Genomic DNA, 20,241 nt, shown 5'->3' on the forward strand with positions numbered 1-20,241 from the left:
ATCAAGAGCTAAAACCAACTGCAGTTGCAAATTCTCTCAGTAAGGATTATTCATCTGGAACATGTTTTACTTTAGAGGGCCTTTCGGTATTTATTACAGAGCATACAAAAGTAATCCAATTGTAATAAAGATTCATAAACTAACCGAAGGTTTCAAATTGCATAATTGCTTTAAATCACTTTTAAAAGGATTTTCTTTTCCAGAATCCTAGTTTGAACATGAAATGTTACTCCAACATGGACGAGGTATCTATTTATAGCCAAATGTTTGTGTGTAATGGTCAAACGCAAAAAAGAGGAACTGAATGTTTATTTTAGTCTTGACTTTAATCCAATACTTTGTGCAATTTATCCTGAAATTCTAATTATATCCCCCTATATAAGCACTGCAAATACAAAAACTGAGAGAAAATCTACTTGCTAGAGCTTTTTTCCTCTTCTTTTTCCAAAGTAAAGAGATGCTTGTGGTCAAATTACTTAATGAAAAGAATTCGGTGTGCCAGTGATCATCCCAACAAAGAAAACATGTCCATTTACAGTATTGTTTAACTATTTCTATAGTCGGTGACCACATTAAGTAGGTATTTGATTGGGAACATGCCAGATGAATAAAAGCAACCTTCATGGGTGCCAAACATTAGCTATTTCTACAAAATCAGCTAAAAGCATGCAAAAGCAATGTGCAAGATTGCACACACCTACTATAACTACTGGCCTCTTCAGCAACACACATAGTCTATAGCTGATGTAGTTTTGTCTAAGAAAGCAATGTCAATAAAATAAACCAGGAGTTATTACCAGCCCATTATGTCATCATCAACCACAACCTTAAATATGTATTATAGCTCAGGAACTGTAACACAGCAGGGGTATGAAAATGGGTGTCTATTCATGAAAGAAATCTACAGCTTATGCTGAAGTACATGAAAAACAACGTTAGCTGGACAAAACCCATAATAACCAGAAGCTGTGCAGTTCAACAGCCTTTTAGTAGTTAAGAATAAAATTGAATCAAAGTTAATTTTAAGAAGTCAGGCACTGCAGACCTCAAAGGAAGGCGCCTGGGATTTGCAACAGTGAATCAGAACTTTGATTCTTCTGGTTGCCAATAGTGGTCCAGACCAGATGCCTGCAAGAAAGGAGCAACAATGTTTTTAACAAACAGCAGTTGGCTCAGAGTTCTTGGCCCAAGTTCTAAGGCATAAGGCTTCCATCCCCCAAGATCCTTCCCTATCATCTATTTTAACCACGGATAACGCCATTACCCTTATTTAAAAAACCTCTATTTAAAACCTGGCTCAGTGATAGTTTGTCATAGGGAATTCCACTGGCTAAATAGAGATGCCACAAAGAAACACGCACATTTATAAAAACGACCACTTACCTTTAGGTTTGCAAACTTACTGACACCACCAGAGTTCTACACTAAGTTGGCTATGCTTTCCCAGACCACTGCTTTTGTATTTTCTTTGCAAAATAATAGGATTCTTTATACACATGCTACTAAAATCACCTACATGATTTTCTTCACCTTATGCTTGTGTTTTAGTATGTGTTTTTATATAGACTGAATGCAACCAAATAGTAGGTCAGCTTGTCACAAAAAAAAAAAAAAAAAAAACAGAGAAGCAGCTATTACATCTATCAATTCAAACAGTCATAGATAACCCAGAAATGGTCCATGGTCCAGGAAATACCAAATGAAAAACCCCTCTACAAACATGTGGGGGGGGTCGGGAAACAAAATTGCTAGAGGGAGTGAGCTCCACAGCTGGAGCATCTCAAATAACCGTCCTCCATTCAGCTCACCCTTCCCTCTCTACATTTATACCCCACTGCTCCTCTCCACATGCCTGCACCAAAAGTACACTGGCTGTCTTGAAAATATTAAGCTAAAACATCTGATAAAAGTCAGATGTTCCTCAGTGTAGTAGTTACTGTGTGGCTTTTTTTTTAAACGAGCAAATTAAAAGTTAATTTTAGACTTGTTCATGTTTATTTCATAGGCGAGAAAACTTACCCATTTCTTCCATGTTTAACATTTCCCATTATACCATAGTCACAACCCATTTCCCCCACTTAGACACTGTTCTCTGACTCAAAGAAGTCCATAGGATTAGACAGGACACATCTGAGAGAAATCATAGAGCAAGGCCTCTTGGAAGCCCTCTAACCTGATACGTCTACGATTCCCACCTAACTTTGTAGCCTCCTTAAGAAGCAGGTGTCACCTCCCCACGCAAGCTCTAAAGCTGCAAATATTCTCTCCTTTTCTTACCTGCAATGTCATTTTAGGAAAATTTGTTCTGGCATGTCAAACCCTAATCATTCCCAAATTTAACTGGAATCATGCCAAGGCATCTGACATGCTCCTGTTTGAGGGTGAACAAAATTACAGAAATTCAAAGAAAAAACAGCAAAACTGAGAAACATATGAAAAGTTGTGCATCGAGACAATGCTGGAGATAATGGAAAGCTAACTTTTGAGTTTTCTGTTCCATGGCACAGATGAATTTACCGTTGCATTGTTTACCTTAGATATGCCTTTTTATTACTTTCATACAATGGAGGTGATTTTCCTTCGTCTCTTGCGCCCACGACTGGACAACTGCATTTCTCTTGACTATAACTTAGAATTATATTGCTATAATTGATGGTGTTTGAGCTACAACACAGTGGTACTGGTAGCAGTTTAAAGTACAGTAACTTAATCTGTCTTCATATATTTGAAAATACATTCCTTGCAAAAACTCTATTATAATGTTAAATGAAATGTTACAACACTAAGTGCAGCAAAAGCAACCAAATACTAATAAAAATATTTAAAATTACAAGAATATCATATTAGAATAAAGAGCATATTAAGTACACCAGCATGTTATTTTAAATTGACACTTTAACGCTCAGAAAAAGCTGTTAACAATTAAAAATATGCATGGAATGCTGTTCCAACACACCCAAAGTAACAATCTGGGTTGGAAAACCAGCACTGGGAGAGGGGAAAGCAAGAAAAATGGGAGCTATAACAGCACACTAATAGAAAGATAAAATGACAATTACTTAGGACTGACAAAAGTATAAGGATTTTAATGTGAACTAATGTTTTTGATGGATTAAAGTGCACAAAAATATTAAAAACAGTTTCTGAAATTAGGCTTTGCCATATGAACACAGTTAGGAAACACAAATGCCTTTTTTTTTCTGTATGCTATGTGTATTTCTAATCCTTTTGCAACTAGCAAGTGGTAGTTTGTTCAAATTTCATGATCACATATATAACAACATAATTACTGACCTTATTTTAGTTCTTATATATGTAAGATTCTCCTGACTCCACCACTCATTTAACTGCTCTCTGATACTGAAGGCAGACAGAACAGATTTTTTTTTTTTCCCTAAGCTTCAAGAAATGTAATTAAATCCTCACCAATATACAAATACCATATTGGGCACTAATGTTGATGATTGCATTCCAAACTCAAACAGACACCCATTGAAAAGAAGGGATAATTAAAAAAAAATAAGCTGTATCAACAGTAATACGATCAGCAATAAATTATTTCTACACTCCAATGTACTCACTGCAAACTAGCCAAACCGTAGGTGACAGAGAAGTGTGTAGGTACAGCAGATCTAAAAAGGACAACAAACGATATCACATCAGCGTGATGAAACCGCATCAGCAGCCTCTTTCAACCTTCAGATTTCTTAAGCAAGAAACAGTAATGGTTCTTCTCTGCAGGTAGTTTATGCATTTTGATAAGTGGGCAGTGTAAACATTTTACAAGATTTTCACAGTGAATACAATAAAATTGTGTTGAATACGTCTTACATGTGGTTGTCTCATACACAGGTGCAGAATTTTACAACCCGCTGATGAAATGTTTCCTTGGTGCTGAAAGAATCAAGTGTCCATTGTGGGCATGTTTCCTATTGGATTAGGCACACGCAGTACACCTCTCTGGACTATCAATGCACCGTTACGCTTTGGTACTTACATACGCCATAACCCGTCTCACTTGCATGTCTGCTCCACTCCACAGCAACTACCAGCTCTGTCTCTCCGGGAAAGTACAAAGAGCTCACCCTGGATATTTTTGTTCTAGCTCTGCATTCCATACTTATTTTCTATTCTGCTGCATGCATGCCTACTGTAGCAACCTAGAGGACTGCAGAAGATTTCTGCCATTGTTCAAATACAATATATATAAAACAGTTCAAGAGCTTTTCATCAGGATGTCACAACTCCAATATGGTACTACAGATTCTATTAGACAAGTCTCACTCAACCTCTCAAAAGATCAATTTAACACCCCCAAAAAGATCAGTATTTACATTTGAAGCTAAGTCAGATGTTTTTAAAATAGAAGCCCCTTAAAACTTTTCAAATACCCACAACAATGGAGTCTAAATATAGAAGGCGCTCAGTAGACAAAAACAATTAAAAAGCGATGTTTTGAAAGTCAGTGGATGAAAATCTTTTGTCATCAGTGTCATGGAGAGTTTGCCTTCTTCAGTGCCTCCGTGACTTCAACCCTCATGTATCCTGTGTAAGTGCTCTTCTAATTCTTGAAGCTCAAGAGAAATCTTTCACTTAAGGAAGAATGACAAATTCGTCACAAGGAATGTGACAGTAAAACTGCTGAAGCAACAGAGGTACATTTCAATGTACACAACAGGTTCTTATTTCTCAATTATACTGGAAAACTTTTTTTTAAAAAAAAAAAAAGATTAGCACTAAATTAGTAGCCATACTCAATATTAGTAAAACTGTATCATTTAGCAAACCTGTTTCAAGGGCTCCGTCAAAGCTCATGCTGTGTAAACTTATGGAAGATCAACAACAATGAGGTAAAATATAGTCTGACGGAGAAAAAGCACAGAATTAGTCAATAACTTAATTTCTAGAATCAGTGATTACTTAATTAGCAAGAATACTCAAATAATATAACTTTCCATAAAATGAATATTTCCACTAGGACCTTTAAAAAAACCCCAAAACCAACAAAGTGCAAAAAATTCAAACATTTAAGTGAAATAATTTTGAGTTACAAGTTAGGAAATATACCACTTGACACATACAAAAGTTTAAAAACTGTTCTGTTTTCACTCAGAAATTACCTGAGTGATTTATTATAAAACTATCCTCAACCCTCTTCTTTACATATGAGGCTTATCAGGGGAATTTTGAAAGTACAGCTATTTTCTTAAATTTACTTTGAGGAGAAGAGTGCAGAGCAGGACAATTCATTACTCATTTAATCTCTGAGTAAATGAAAGCTATAAGCAAACAGAAAATTAATTTGGTTTTAGTTTTACTGTTTGCATATAATCTTAATAGATTATTAACTTAGGAAATTGAATTTCTTTTAGCTTGCTAAGGAAAAGCTACTGAACTGAAAGCATGATAATCAGGTAGTTTAAGTGCAAGTCTGAGTGCAGAACATTCTGAGGTTTTCTCCACTTTATTAGAGGCATGTAAGTAACATTTTTGACACTAGACATATAGACAGGTATGTGTATGATATGTAGGTTTTCCTTTTTTTTTTTTTTTTTTTTTAAAAAGTAGTAATAAAATCACAGGAACTTAGACTGAGATTTTACATCAGGAGTTGTAACAGGCAAATTCTCCCAGGCAAAACCACTGAAAGTAGTACTTGAATAGGCTTAAAGGAAAAAACTGTACTTTTCTTTCTGCTGACAGCTAAGCAACTAAGCACTAAGACTGAAACCAACACTTCAGTTGTTCAGTTACCTTTTGTTAAGCAATGCTTTTCTAGCTCAATACTCTTTAATATACATATTAATTGAAAGGGTAAATTACTAATTCTAAACCAAAATCTTGATGGAAAATAGCTGCAATTGATGATGCCTAGCCAAACTAATACCCGTATAAACCCATTGTAAAATCAGTTGTGTGCCATTTCACCGCAGATTACTTAAAGCTCAAAATTATATGTATACATACTTGACCATACAGGTTTTTTTAATTGTTCTTTTCAATGAGAGTACCTGGCATAGCATGTCAGCTAGGAAGACAGCTATTTAAAAAGAGATTTCTGCTTATTATTATTGCCTTTTCAAATGACAGATCCACCAGGTAGCTGAAAGTCAAGCATCAGAAACAGAAAAAATGAGCCTAAAATTTATGGCAGCCCTACTAATGAATCATTTCATATGTCTTTTTGTAAGAACAATCAACGGGTAATTTTGACAACACACGTAATTTTCATTTTAAAAAATAAAATCAATAGATTGGTTTGGCAGAGTTAATGCTAACATCTCAATTTTATTTTTTTTTTGTTAAGGTCAAGCCACAGCAAAATTAGGGGGCACAATGTACCTACTAAGAATGTCCCTTGTTTATTACTACCCCTTCCTAAATATTGCAATACTAGCACCTCTTGAAATAGGACTGTGGAAGCAGATAATTATCATGATAAAGACCAAGATGAAAGAACAAAAATAAAGATACATGTACACACAGATGACTAACACACGGAGGAGCTCAGCTCGGTTTGGTCGTCTGTTTCCTGTTCTGAACTTACTCTTTCCAGCATTACTGGCTACTAGGGTAACATAAAAGAAGACTGGAAAGACAACGGAAAATTATGACTATGTTAGGACAACATTTTGTTCACCCGACAGCTGGTCCCAGTGGGGCCAGACACATAAGAAACAAATAGTATTTAGGTCTGCATCTTGGACATCAAGCTAGCTCCTTGCATAACAAGCCAAGCTGCTAGAAGAAAAACAACAGTTGTCCACTTACCAGGACCACAGTGTCCAGTCCCTTGTTTAGGGAATTCCAGGCCCTATTAATTCCATACCATTTATGTATACAGAAACATGTAACAAATTAACATACCTTAATATTAGTATAATTGAGCTCACATTTCTAGAGAGAAGTATATAGCACAGAGTGGCAATTTAATCTGTGGCAAATTAGTTACTATAAGCTGTTGAAAGTATCTTCTCCTTTTTATGCTTTTTTTCACCTACTTCTCTTCAGTTTTCAATAAACAAAACATCAATTAACCTCAAGTATAGGTCAGGCTTTACTATTCATAGTAAGGTAACTCCATCCGTAGATATGAGTAAGATTCTGTTCTCCCGAGAAGAAAAGAAACCAGAGCCCATTGATGCCAACAGTGAAAAGGTCACAAAGCAGTATTACAAATAGGATGCAGTCTCACTATCCTGTAAGATGATGGATGCCATCAAAATATAACTGATCTCTGGAAAAAATAAATCTGTCAGAAACTCACTTTCTGTAGTTTGGCTCATCCAAGAAAAATGGGATGTCATGATATGTATAAACACAGCACCAGTTTTGCAGGTTTTCTCCCTTGCTTCTATAAACCTTTTCTGCCTGTGAAGCCTAGTTTTACGAGGGACAGCAGCTATAAAATAATTTACTTAAGTCACAAATAAGCAAGACCTGTGGGAAATTGCATCATTAACACGAAAACAGGTACTTTAAAAAATGGAAAAAAAACCCCAAATGCTAAGCACCTAATAACCTCTTGAACATTTGTCCAAATATGGCTCCTTCTCCACCTGTTTCCAAGAAATACTGGTTTTGCCTGCTAAAAAAGCCATTTCTATCTTTTATTCAATTGGACACATGCTCCCTGTGGCACATCCCAAATGTAGTACTTCTATCTTCTATTCCAGTAGATCCAAATACTATTACAGACTATTCAGACAGATATTGTAGAAATTCTGAAACACGCAGCAGTGCAGATTTTTGCTCTACTGAAAGCTGTTTATTATTGCATAATATCAGACCATGCCAAATATTCATATATTCATTCATTCAAATATTCAAATAAGTATGCAAGAAAATCCTGGAGGCAACTGGTATTGCCATATATTTTGTATTTGCTATGTATTCTTCCAACCTCCAGTTACTCCTGTAACTATAAAAATTTGCAGAAAAAGTACTATGTCATTATCAGGCTAAAGATATGAAATCATACTCACTTGCTTACCTTTGTGCTTCCAAATAAGTGTGCAGCTTCCTTCAGTCTTCACATTTAAAAAACCCAAGTATTTCGATCTTTTAGATATTTAAGTTTCATGAAGAATAAAATATTTCAGGATCTTTTTTTTCCTCCAATACCTATGGTTGTTTGTAATTCTGTTTGCCACATGCACTGAAGGCATATTCACACTGACCAAACTTCAGATATATTTAAATTAATCTGTGGCAGAAAAATCTTGTTAGAAGCGATCTTCCATTGTGTTAGTGTCAACAGATGATTTTAAATTAGGGTAGAAAACTGCCTACTAATCAAAGCACAGAAGAACGTTTATTTTCATTTTACAGTAACATGTCTGGGATTGATCTTTTCAAATGGTTCCACAACTGCAACTTTTCCAAATTTTAAACTGAATATAAAATCAATGAAGGTGATGAATACAGAGACACAAACTGCCCTTAAAGATTCCTTCTGACAGCAAGTTTCTTAAGAATGGGAAGCAATACACTTCAATTAGCAGAGGAGGCAGTGAAGTATCCATTTGCTAACATCACCACTAGCTCCCGTTATCTGGTCAATCAGTAGATAGACGTTTGCTTTCTTTAAACAGAATTATGGTTACAGAATTCTTGTATAATACTTAGAGATAATTTTTAAGTCTTTTTAAGAAAATTGGCAAGTTAGAATACATTTTTCTATAAGCAGAATGATGCCCAAAGTATTCAGATGAACTTTTATTAAAAATAATCTTCCTATAGTAGTATGGAATTCTTTAGCCAAGTCAAGCCACCACCTGTTGCACAGCCTTCTTCACTAACATCATAAATTTGATCTTTTCTGGTCCTCTAGTGATCTGCATTATTGGCTGATAACTGCTCTGCTTATGAGCACAAACAGTTTTGAACATGAGCACAATTTCGAAGCAGCCAAGACAGCTTTACGAAAAAGGAAATCACCTTCCCTTCGTTGAGACCATCTTTTTTTCTAAACTTTTTCAGCTGGATATGATTCCATGCACAGTCATTAGATCCAGAAACTTCTCAGTAAGAGAACCAAAAGTTGCTTAATGACAAATAACAAATATGATTTGTGACGCTCTGCATGCAGTTCACTTTCTAAGACTTTTTGTGCCGCTTCCTTTACCCAGCGCAATGGGTTCAAGACGCGTGATGTCTGGTTCCCAGCTATGCTTGTATCTGCTGGATGTCATTATCCGCCAAAGATTTATGTTCAACTTCAAATCAAATGCAAGTTTCACACTCTAAGTAGGGATGCCCACAAACATATTGTTCTTTGGCGAACAACTCTCTGGCTCCATAGATATAACTTGGACAGAGTAGTTATGTTCTTCTGCAGCCCATGCCCGATCCAGATCCACAAGCCCCATACACTGCTTTCCTAAAACAAGAGCAAAGGAGAGCATGGAAACTCTAAAAATGTAGAAACATTATCAGAAACGTGCACTTCAATATTCAATGTTAGGAAAACACATCAGTAAGTCATCTAAAAATTAAGCTCCAAATCCACTTAAAAAACTATCTTAATCTGTTTTACTTCAGACAGGCATTAATAGTTCAAAATCACATCTGTGACTTGTAACCCTCATTTAGCAAACAGCTTGAGGATTATTAACTCTTTACATATGGAGAAAAATAACAGGCACAACTATTTTTAAATATCCCCAAAACTTACAGAAAAGTCCATGCATTAATGTAAAAGCCATAGGAAGAAAAAAAATGCCTAGTTTATCCCTTAGCTCTCTGAATTTATATATATAACCATATATAACCAGTTATAACCATAACTGTTTTCCTCCTGTACTTTCACCTAAAAACTTAAAATCTCTGGTTATTGAATACCAATAAAAGACTAAAATACCAAACAGTGATCCAGTATAATTGATTTGAGACGTATGAATGTAACTGCTTATACACAAAAATACTAAATTACTAATGAAAACTAATCTTCTCTCAGATTTACCTGCAGAAAAAATGGGAAGGATAAATTCAAGGGTTTTTTTCTGCTTTGAAGTTTGTATTGTGATACAGCCACAGCAAGACCTATTAGGGCCTATTAGTCTGTATATATTTACTCATTATAATTGATTATTATGTTCTGAAATAACAGCATTTATTTGATCATATTTTCAGCAGTTTGAAACTCTCTTGTGAGAAAGATTTAGCACTTCCCTGAAACGTTTTATCACTTATTGTCATACAGTCTCAAGTCACAAACAAGGCACAATCCTGCTTCAGTCTCAGAGCCAATGATCCTACATCTTTTCTTGTTTCTGACAGAATTGTACAGTTAAATGTATTTGGGGTCTGAGAGGACACCAGGCTGGGTGGGAGCGTTGATCTGCTTGAGGGTAGGAAGGCCCTACAGAGGGATCTGGACAGGCTGGATCGATGGGCCGAAGCCGATGGTATGAGGTTCAACACAGCCAAGTGTCAGGTCCTGCACTTGGGTCACAGCAACCCCATGCAATGCTACAGGCTTGGGGAAGAGTGGCTGGAAAGGTGCCCAGTGGAAAAGGATCTGTGAGTGTTGGTCGACAGCCGGCTGAATACGAGCGAGCAGTGTGCCCAGGTGGCCAAGACGACCAGTGGCATCCTAGCTTGTATCAGGAATAGTGTGGTGAGCAGGACTAGGGAAGCTATTGTCCCCCTGTACTTGGCACTGGTGAGGCCACACCTCAAATACTGTCTTCAGTTTTGGCCCTCACTACAAGAAAGACATTGAGGTGCTGGAGGGTGTCCAAAGATGGGCAACGAAGCTGGTGAAGGGCCTAAAGAACATCTTATGAGGAGCAGCTGAAGGAACCAGGGTTGTTTAGCCTGCAGAACAGAAGACTGAGCTGACCTTATCACTCTCTACAATTATCTGAAAGACTGAGACTGACCTTATCACTCTACAATTACCTGAAAGGAGGTTGCAGTAAGTTGGGGGTTGGTTTCTTCTCCCAAGTAACAAGCGACAGGACAAGAAGAAACAGCCCCAAGTTGCGCCAGGGGAGGTTTAGGTTGGACATTAGGAAAAATTTCTTCATTGAAAGGGTTGTCAAGCATTGGAACAGACTGCCTAGGGAAGTGGTTGAGTCACCATCCCTGGAGGTGTTTAAAAGATTGGTAGATGTGGTGCTTAGGGACATGTTTTAGTGGCGGACTTTGCAGTCCTAGGATAACAGTTGGACTCAATGATCTTAAACATCTTTTCCAACCAAAATGATTCTATGATTGTATGATTTGATGAAGGGAAGAGACAGGAGCATTCATTCTGTCTGCCATCAGGATACAAGTCTGGCATTCCCAACTACCCTCTGGAACTGCCTACCTCTCTCCCCTGAACACATAAAGAGCTTGAGTGCCTGTATCATTACAAGCCCTGGCACACATCTCTTAGGTGCCTGTAGAAGTTTTTGGGTGGGTGGCACTAACATGCTTCTCAGTATGCTTGTATTTCAGAACAGCTGATGCACATCACAATTTAATAAAGTACTCAGTCCAATCTATTCATTCTTTCCACAGTGAGCCATTGGCCAAAAGTATTTTCTCTTTCGAAGCCAAATTCTTTATTTACAAAAGAATTTCACTACTTTGACTTCTCCAAATGTCATAATGTTGGTGTCACTTCTGCCAGTGGCTTGGAATTTGAGAGGGGTAGTAATTGAGTAGCAGACAATTTAGAGATACAATAATAAGGTTAAGCTTGAAAAAGAACTTTCCAACTCAGTCCTGTATGGAATTATATGTTGCAGGGAGAAATTACCAGTTTATATAACCAACCAGGACCAATCTCCATAAATTACTTCTTGTGGCACTATTCTCCCACATTTGTAGTTTCATAGAAAATCACCTTCTGCAGCTCGTTGAACAAAATGGCATGTACACGCTCCTGCCACTGACAGCAATATCATTGTTATGCAAAGTGTACACACTAAGGGGCAGACGGGATTGTCACAACTGGGGCCTGGTTCCCCGGGTGCTCTCAGTAAGATCGTGTGAAATACACGGAGCAGTTCTGTGATCAGATAGAATAAATTAGGTGCCCTGTACCAATGTTCACAAAGCCGTTCAGTGTGTTTGCACTCAGGTCCCACTGCTGCATATAGTGCGTAAAATGCACATGTTCAGTGAAAATGGGAAACAGAACTTTGTTCATTTAAGAGGGAATTGCTGTGTGTAGCGGAACTGAGTTCAACTGTGTATTTTTACGTTCACAGATACTACAGAAATTGGTGATAACTCTTTTGATAAATGCATTGTTTCAGCCATGACAGACATAGACAGAATGCTGTACTTCAGTGCTTTAGGAGCTTATGGGTAAAGAATCAAAATGATTTGTTACTTCACTGAAGCTGCATAAATTCAGTGGTAATTGCTAAAATACAGTTTACAATGCAATCCTTAAATATGCAAAGAAGTAGCAGAATAAGTCATTTTGCCACCATTTACAATAGAACAGAAAGTCTTCACGCATTCAGGAATATTTTCATTAAATGAAATCTACACAGTTTTCTCAATACCTGATCATGCATTGCACAAAATTAAATAAAATAAATAAATCTCACCACGGCTGTAACACTGATCTGATACAATCTTCAATTATTTGCAAGCAAAACTTAAAAGTACCCCAACAAGATTCCCATAAAACAAGTTTCAAAGCTGAAACAGAACACTGAAACAGGTATGATCTTCACAGAAACAGATTAATACTACATAGAACAACTTAAAGAAAAAATAACATTCCTTAAAACAGAAAAAGCAATGATGTATGGGAAGGCAGAGGAATAAGATTTATGTTTGGGTTTTTTGCCAAGGCAAAGCACATAAAAGTTAAGTTGGGGTGGGGGGGCACCAAAACCAAAAAAAAACCCCGCAGTTTCAGAGACAGAGAACAGATAAAAGTTACAATCTTTCAAAAAAGTTTTTTTTGGGCCCTTTTCCAATTCTCAGTTCACCTGGCAAGCAGCAGGAGACAATGTGGGGTGCTACACTGGGAACTGAACACTGCTCTTTTGTTTTATTTTTTTCAAATACTGTGATGATAGCAAGAGCTGACAAATTTATTATAAAATAGATATTGTTATCTCAGAACCTGTATTATTTTCTTTTTGTGCAGTGGGTGTAAGGAATACTTTGAATTCTTCAAATGAAGCTTTCTGAAAACATTATGATTATTTGCTACTACTGCTTTAATATACTTTCTAAGTGTTTCTTGCAAGCCAAGAATGCACAGTTATATCCGGAGGGTTCCCAGCCCCTTCTGTCTTTTCTGACCTGGAAGCTAGTTTATAGCTTCCATCAGAACATTAATACCAGACAGGAACACGTTATACCTTTTTTGTAAGCCACAGAATACTAGAACATTGCACATAATGAAGAAATGGCTTTGCTTATTCCAAATATTTGAAGTGTTATGCATTTTGCTGTCCTCCTGAGTAATGAAATTCTCTGCTATCTTAAAGATTGCTTCTTGCATTTCTTTTCTTCAGAAATCATTGACACCTGACCAAGCAACTAAAATCTCAGGGATCAACTTACTTTGGCCATTAATTGCACGGAAATGTCCCACAGAAGGCAGCTGCTCTTACTCAGAATGGCAATAAAGTACAAACCTGAAACAGAACTGACTACTGAATGGTAAAAATTGAGTCATGCACTGCTGTAGCTGTAACATAAGTTTCCCCACAATGGGAAGGCTGGTAACCCAGGGGTAAGCCAAACCATGCTCTTGGCAAAGCCTTCAAATTAAAAATATTATTCACTATTAAAAAGAAAAAAAAAAATCCCAGAAAACCTTCTGTTTTTTTTTCTAAAATTATTATGATGATCTTAATAATGAGGTGGGCCAAATAGGTTTATATGTTCTTAAGCCTGCCTGTACCAAAGCTAGCTCAACGTCTGAAATTTAGCCTTATTGTTTCCAGCTGTCATTAGAATTTTGCCCTTCTAAAAGAGTTATCACCAGCGATTACAAGCAGAACAAATGGTGCACGCTGAAACTCACCACTACCAATACCCTGTGCTTTTAATGTAAGATAAACCAGTAACAGCAGGACTTTAGTGAACTTTAGAAAAACCTCATTCTTTTCAGAGAATTATGAGAGAAAAAAAAAGGTGGAGCAACAAAAATCAGTAAAATGCAAATCCTCTCTCTCACATTGACAATTTTGAATGAAGAGGAGTTTATATACCACAGTTCAGAACAGCAACAGGAGAAATGTGAAGAAACTTAAATTTTTCAAGTGTTATGTGAAGAGAGCAACTTAATGCCCTCTTTAAAAATGTACTACTACTTTCTTTATATAGCAAAGTAAATCCATTACTAAGATAATTTACACAACAGCTGCAGAAATTCCTACCTATTAGCCGGCGTTCAGGTGGAAGCTGAACAGCTGTCTGATCTGCAAATCTGCAAAGGATCATGTGCTCCTAGAAAAAAAAGAAAGTAAGAAATTTTGTCCTGTAACATTTCCCTCTTCCAAATAAAGTAAGAAAACTCTAATTAAATGCTTGAAAGTATCAAACCCACTATCATATTGAAGACTATGTTTCTAGAAAAGTTACCTGCATGCAAATCCTAATTTTGATACTGCCTTGACTTGTAAATAAGCATGTAAGTCAAGTGTTTGTAACCATGACCACATTTCTACACATGACTATTTGTTTCTTGCTAAAATTTCTCTAATTCTCTGCAGTACTTGAATTGGATGCAACGTATACAAGATAGCATTCTTCATATACATACTACAGACTAATTTTGTCTTCAATCGCTAATGAGCGACACAGCCTTTTTTTTTAGCACAGTCATCATCATGGGGCTTCATCTCCACATCAATAAGCGGCCAAGACAAAATTATTAAGTAGGTGATTTGAACTACTGCACATTTCTCCCAAGCAGTGATTTTGAATCCCAGAAGAATTGCCTTGTGGGTCAAATTTCCTCTGCTCCTCCACATCCATTCAGGATCAACCCAAAAGATCCTGAAGGCAAAATTGATCCTAAAGGCAAAAAACACCTGGCTGTGAATGGGAGAGTTTCCTACTTCAGAAAGAGCACAATTCACTTTCAAGCTATCCCTGTTCCACTTGAAGTTTCTGCAGAGGCTTCTACAACAGCTGCTGTTGATTTCTTCTTGTCTTGTCACCCAGGGGAATGGTGCAGCGGAGAGTTAACTCCACCACCTTACTCCCTGCTTAGATCGCTACACAGGCAAGCAGAACCCCATCCTCATTTGCCTTCAAAAAACACCGTCTGTGCTAGCACAATTGTATCTCAAAGGCCAGCCAAGCCAAGGAAGGCAAGTTAGCCAGATGGTGAGACAAAAAGCCTTGAAGGTGTAGCCATGAAATTAATGCCCTGATGACAGCTGTGCTCTTTGGGACAGCTGCAATATTAAGTACAGGACAGAGTAAATCAGAACCATTTTAGAACTGTACAACACTCCCAAGTCTCGTATACCACCATTGGGAGAAAACGGAAATGGACAACAACAAAAAGTGCTCGGCTTAGCAAAGCTTCCAGAGCTATAGTTCTGAAAAAAGGACACGTCTTGCATCAGAAAGAAAACTTTTTTTTCTTGCCTGATATAAAATGATAATTTTAAAGGTCTGGTTCCTGTAATAGATGGAGAGAGCAACTTCACCTGAGGATACTTCAGTATCCTGAAGCAAAGGTACTTACTCTGACTTTTTTTTTTTCCTTTCCAGACATAAACATCCAGTAGTCTTCATGTCACAAAAGCCCTGAATTAAATCCCATCTTCATATTAAATCAAGATGGTAACTTCCTCCACAGTCCATTCCATCCAATTCATAAATTTAAGACACCTGACCACAAAAAACTTTGCCCAGATACTATAAAAAAAATATTATCACTACGTGATGGTCGAGTATTACTCATTTAGATAAATTTACAGTATCTTGAGGCAGGGATATTTGTTCCCTAGTACAACTCATTCACATGAAGGTTTTCAGCTCACAGCTCCATAAAAAATATGTAAGCAAACTGAGAACATGTTATAATATGTTTAGAACTTAAACATGTTATACCCAGTCAGTTCAAATATGTCTATTTTTGTAGTACAGAAGAGCCAAAAACATTAAACCCAGATATGACTACTGAAGAATGGAGGAGGAGAGCCACAGGCAATGTGGCTGCTGTTAGTAGAGAAGAAGCAGTGATACGCAGCTTGGGGAGAAAAAGAGGGATACAGAGGAGAGGTAGAAGATACACGTTAGCACAGAACCCCTCACCAGCCTTCAGGCACTCAACACAACCCGGCTCTTTGCAACTTCAGGTTCTCAGCGCATCCGACTAGACCAGAGCCAAGGTAAGCCTTGCCAACCCGAAAATTTGGACTGACTCTTATGCCTTGGCTTCCTAAGGAAATGATCCAAAAAGTTAAACTAGGCTCTAAGTTATGATTACATCGTTTCCCCATGGCACAGTCATTAAATTTTCCCATTCCCTGTTGGCAGAAATAAGAAAAGCATTTCCAAAATAATGAGGATAATAATTATAAACTGCCCAAACTTTGTGTGTGCATAAACAGTTAACTTGCTTACTAGAACACCCACGCCTTCAATTCCTATTAAATTTTCAGAGCTGTATGGGCAAAGTTATTCAGTTTTACTTTCCAATTCTCCTATAGGGAGAGTGTCTTGACAAATAGAGTCTCAAAATGTATCATGGTAGAAATCTACAGCTATCATAACCTTATTCTTTGCAGCTATAAACTAATGAATTACAGCATAATGTTCTCATCAAAAAAGTTTTGGAATTGCCAGACTTCTGGATGTCTTTTTAGATCTCACTAAAATGAAAGATAAGAGAAATTTAAAATGGGAACCGGAGGGGGGTGACACAGACAATGTCTGGCTAACACATGGCAGCTTTGGCTAGTAGCCAATAACCTGTAACAATTTATTAATATGAAATATAAAAACGCCTATAGCTAGCTGTATAAAAGAAGTTATTTATAAGTAGGATTATTTGAGGCACCAACCAGCCTAGACCATTTGTATAGACTCTAACATTATCAAGAGCAGTAATATTTTTCAGCATTGTCCTTGGCCCCTGTGCCCTTCCTCAACACAAATAATAAAACGCTGGAACTTCTATAGTGTTGGCAAACCCTGTGATTTAAACCTCCATGGATTAACACATTAAGAAAAAAATTCACTGATCTTTAATGAGATTATACACACTACCCTAATCTAGGCATCCTTGACTTTACAGTTGTCACAATCTCTCTCTGTACTGTCAACAGGTCTACTTTTACTAGTATGTTAGTAAATAAACTTTTTCTGAATTGAAACCAGAGTTCTTTGTGATTATGTGTTAGAAACATATAAATGTGTTGAAAATAATGTTCATCAAGGGAAAAAATAATGGCAGGTCTAAATCCACCACGCCGCTTTTATCATCTCACTCTACGGACATTTATTTCCATATGAATTAGTGAAGTGCACATAAACCAGACTGCCATGAAGATAAGACTTGTGTTACCAGACAACTGAACTTCCCTATATAAGATGGCTGGAAATTTTCTGAATTTTCTAACTGCCCTCTTACTTGAGGACTAAAAAGGATAATCTCCAAATTCCTGCTACTTATCTAAAGTTCATCAGAAAATTAATATTTTTACCTAAAATATAACCAGACATTTCCAAAGTATAAACAGTTGTATTTAAGATCTACATAAGTTGGCATCCTGTAATTGTTAACTGGTGCATGTTGAAGTATCTTAGGAATGGCTCACATATATTATGATTTAAAAAGTTCTTTTGTGGAAAAAACATTTAATTTTATTGAAGAAAAAAAGTCAAAAAATGGATGGTGGAAAGTACTATGACATCTGCACTACTAATGAACATTTCACATAACACATACTCCTCTTTGCAATTAAAAGATAACCACTTATATTTCATTTAATAAGAAGACCCAGTGAAACACAGGAAACTGCACATAACCCTCCCACCTCGCCCCACAACCCTTTTACATACCTTGTAGGACAAAATTTCTTTGAACTGATGACTGAAAAAAAATAGACCAATTCAATTAACATCTAGAAAAGCAGAGGTGGAAAGTAGAAGCAATCATTACATACTTGAACACATTTTAAACAAAATAGCAATATCTGTATCCTACAGAAAAGGCATTCAAAATCCAGAAACTATTACAGTTCTAGTTCACTAGGAAAGGAAAAGTGTATTTGGTATTGTCTTTTTTTTCCAATTGTATTATTCACAAAAATTCTCCCTTTAGATCATTACAAATCCTAACACAGACTTACTGGCATTTCCATGTTGTCACATAAATACTTTAGATTACATGTACGCAACCTTTAGACATGCATATATTTTGTTTGTGTCACAAAAGTAAGGTACATCTACAGTGGAATTGAGCATAGAACACAGGTGATATGGTATCATGCTTTATGATCATATCAAATTAGGAAAAAATAAAAAGCAAACCCTAAAATATAGTTCGAGCTAGGGTTGATAATTTTCTACATAGGCTTAGGAAGTTAGATTCAAAATTTTCACAAACACAAGACCATAATTTACATTCTTGCAGCATCTACAGCAACAAAAGTTTTCTAACATAATGAGCATTTCCAGTATTCATGATCTGAAAACGTAAATGGTCAAAAGTTACACAGTATCCAGTCCATTTTAAAACAAGTCAACAGAGAAAAGCTATATGCCTGCTAACTTCAGGAGACAAAATTGTATTGCTTCTTCCTTAAGAATACTTATTTGTTTTACTGTGTTACAAGAGAAAACAGAGAAGGACACACATAAAAAGATGGAAGAATCAAATTGACTACAAATACACTGTTAAATACAAAGTTTATCAAACAGACAAATTCTAAATATTTACTCGACCCACACTTCTGTGACAGCACACTTTGATATTACAGAAAAATATGACAAATATTTAACACGGATGCATAAGTTTTTTTAGATTTGTTGATTCCTTTTAAGACAGCTTGTTTCAGTTTCTTAATTTAGCGAATATATACCTAAGTCAATGTTGTAATTCCTAGTAGAATTAAATCTGATTAATCTTGGACATCCAAAATGAAAAGCCAGCTTTGTGAGAAAAAAAAAAAGCACAACCCTCTTCCCCATCTAGTTCTGCCTCAGAAAGCTGTTAGCCTCTTACCTTCTGCCACTTTATCCTTACCTTTTACAATTTATTTATATCAGAGGCATTAAAATTCTTAAGCCTGAGATATATAAATATCTCCAACATGGCAGATTTGAAGATGACAAAGTATCTACACAGTCCATTGAAAAAGTATTAAAAATATGAACTGAAATACAGAAGAGCTTGTCTACTTGGGAATAAATCAGAAGAGTTTCACAAGCAGTAAACTGTGGTATAAGGCAGACCCATTTCTTTAAGTTGACTGCCTACATCTTTCTCCAACATTAAAATGTCAATTCCCCTTCTTACAGTAATTTTCATGAGTTTTCTATTAACTGTGATTTCGAGGTAAAAGGTCTGCATATTACATAGATTCTCACATACTGTATCTACTATGTTGATGTTATAAAGTCTTCTGAACTATGAATAGATAAATCCAGACAAAAAATAACCCAGGAATTACCAGTCTGTATCCCTCTCAGGATGGGTTTGCAAAGAGAAAGAGGAGGAAACAGTTGTATTAGAACTGTGAACCAATTTAGCTTAGACGCTTCCGAAGGTCTTCAATCGATTAATTCTATACTCCTTTAGCATTTTCTTCCCTCATTTAAGTTGATATTTTAAAGCTTATCTTGTTAGCTTTAGTTTACCTTCGTGGATATTTAAACTTCACTGTGTTTTGAATGAAGCCATAGCAACAAGGGGAGACGACAAAGGCTGCCCGTGCCTTGATGCAGTGTTCGATCACCATGTCTGTTGCCACACCACAAGCATGCAGAGCCACCTGGAGTGTTAAAAACACAAAAAACAAAGAAACAAGAAAATCCTTTATTGCAATATTCTAAATACAATCCTGTTGTGGTATTTTTTTGGTTGATTAAATTACTTAAATACATGCGGAAGTTTTTGCAATGAAACCTGTTATGCCAAAGGCTTGGTCCTTAATTCCTCTGTTTTTCATTCCTCTCCCTCATATCTATGCTGAGGAAAATTTATGGCCTATTCCATTAACAAGGCAACCATCAACACTGAACAAGGGTCACTCACCAAAAGCACTCAAAAGGCAAGTACATTGCATTGTGATATCAAATAAATTA

At 36.5% G+C, this 20,241-nt stretch overlaps 1 protein-coding gene across 1 annotated transcript in view; it reads right to left on the bottom strand.

Moving 5' to 3' along the window:
- Positions 1 to 8,322: 8,322 nt before the first annotated feature.
- Positions 8,323 to 20,241, bottom strand: part of GSTCD (glutathione S-transferase C-terminal domain containing) — a 69,177-nt gene continuing 57,258 nt past the window's right edge. The window contains exons 9-12 of the mRNA XM_082482649.1: positions 19,795 to 19,928; positions 17,995 to 18,025; positions 14,349 to 14,418; positions 8,323 to 9,382 (exon numbers count right to left, since the gene is read on the bottom strand). Coding sequence (XP_082338775.1) covers positions 9,246 to 9,382; positions 14,349 to 14,418; positions 17,995 to 18,025; positions 19,795 to 19,928 — 372 coding nt within the window. The 3' untranslated portion in view covers positions 8,323 to 9,245. The remainder of the gene's footprint in view (positions 9,383 to 14,348; positions 14,419 to 17,994; positions 18,026 to 19,794; positions 19,929 to 20,241) is intronic.

Source organism: Vanellus vanellus (genome assembly GCF_965231255.1).
Source record: "Vanellus vanellus genome assembly, chromosome: 4".
Classification (NCBI taxonomy): domain Eukaryota; kingdom Metazoa; phylum Chordata; class Aves; order Charadriiformes; family Charadriidae; genus Vanellus; species Vanellus vanellus.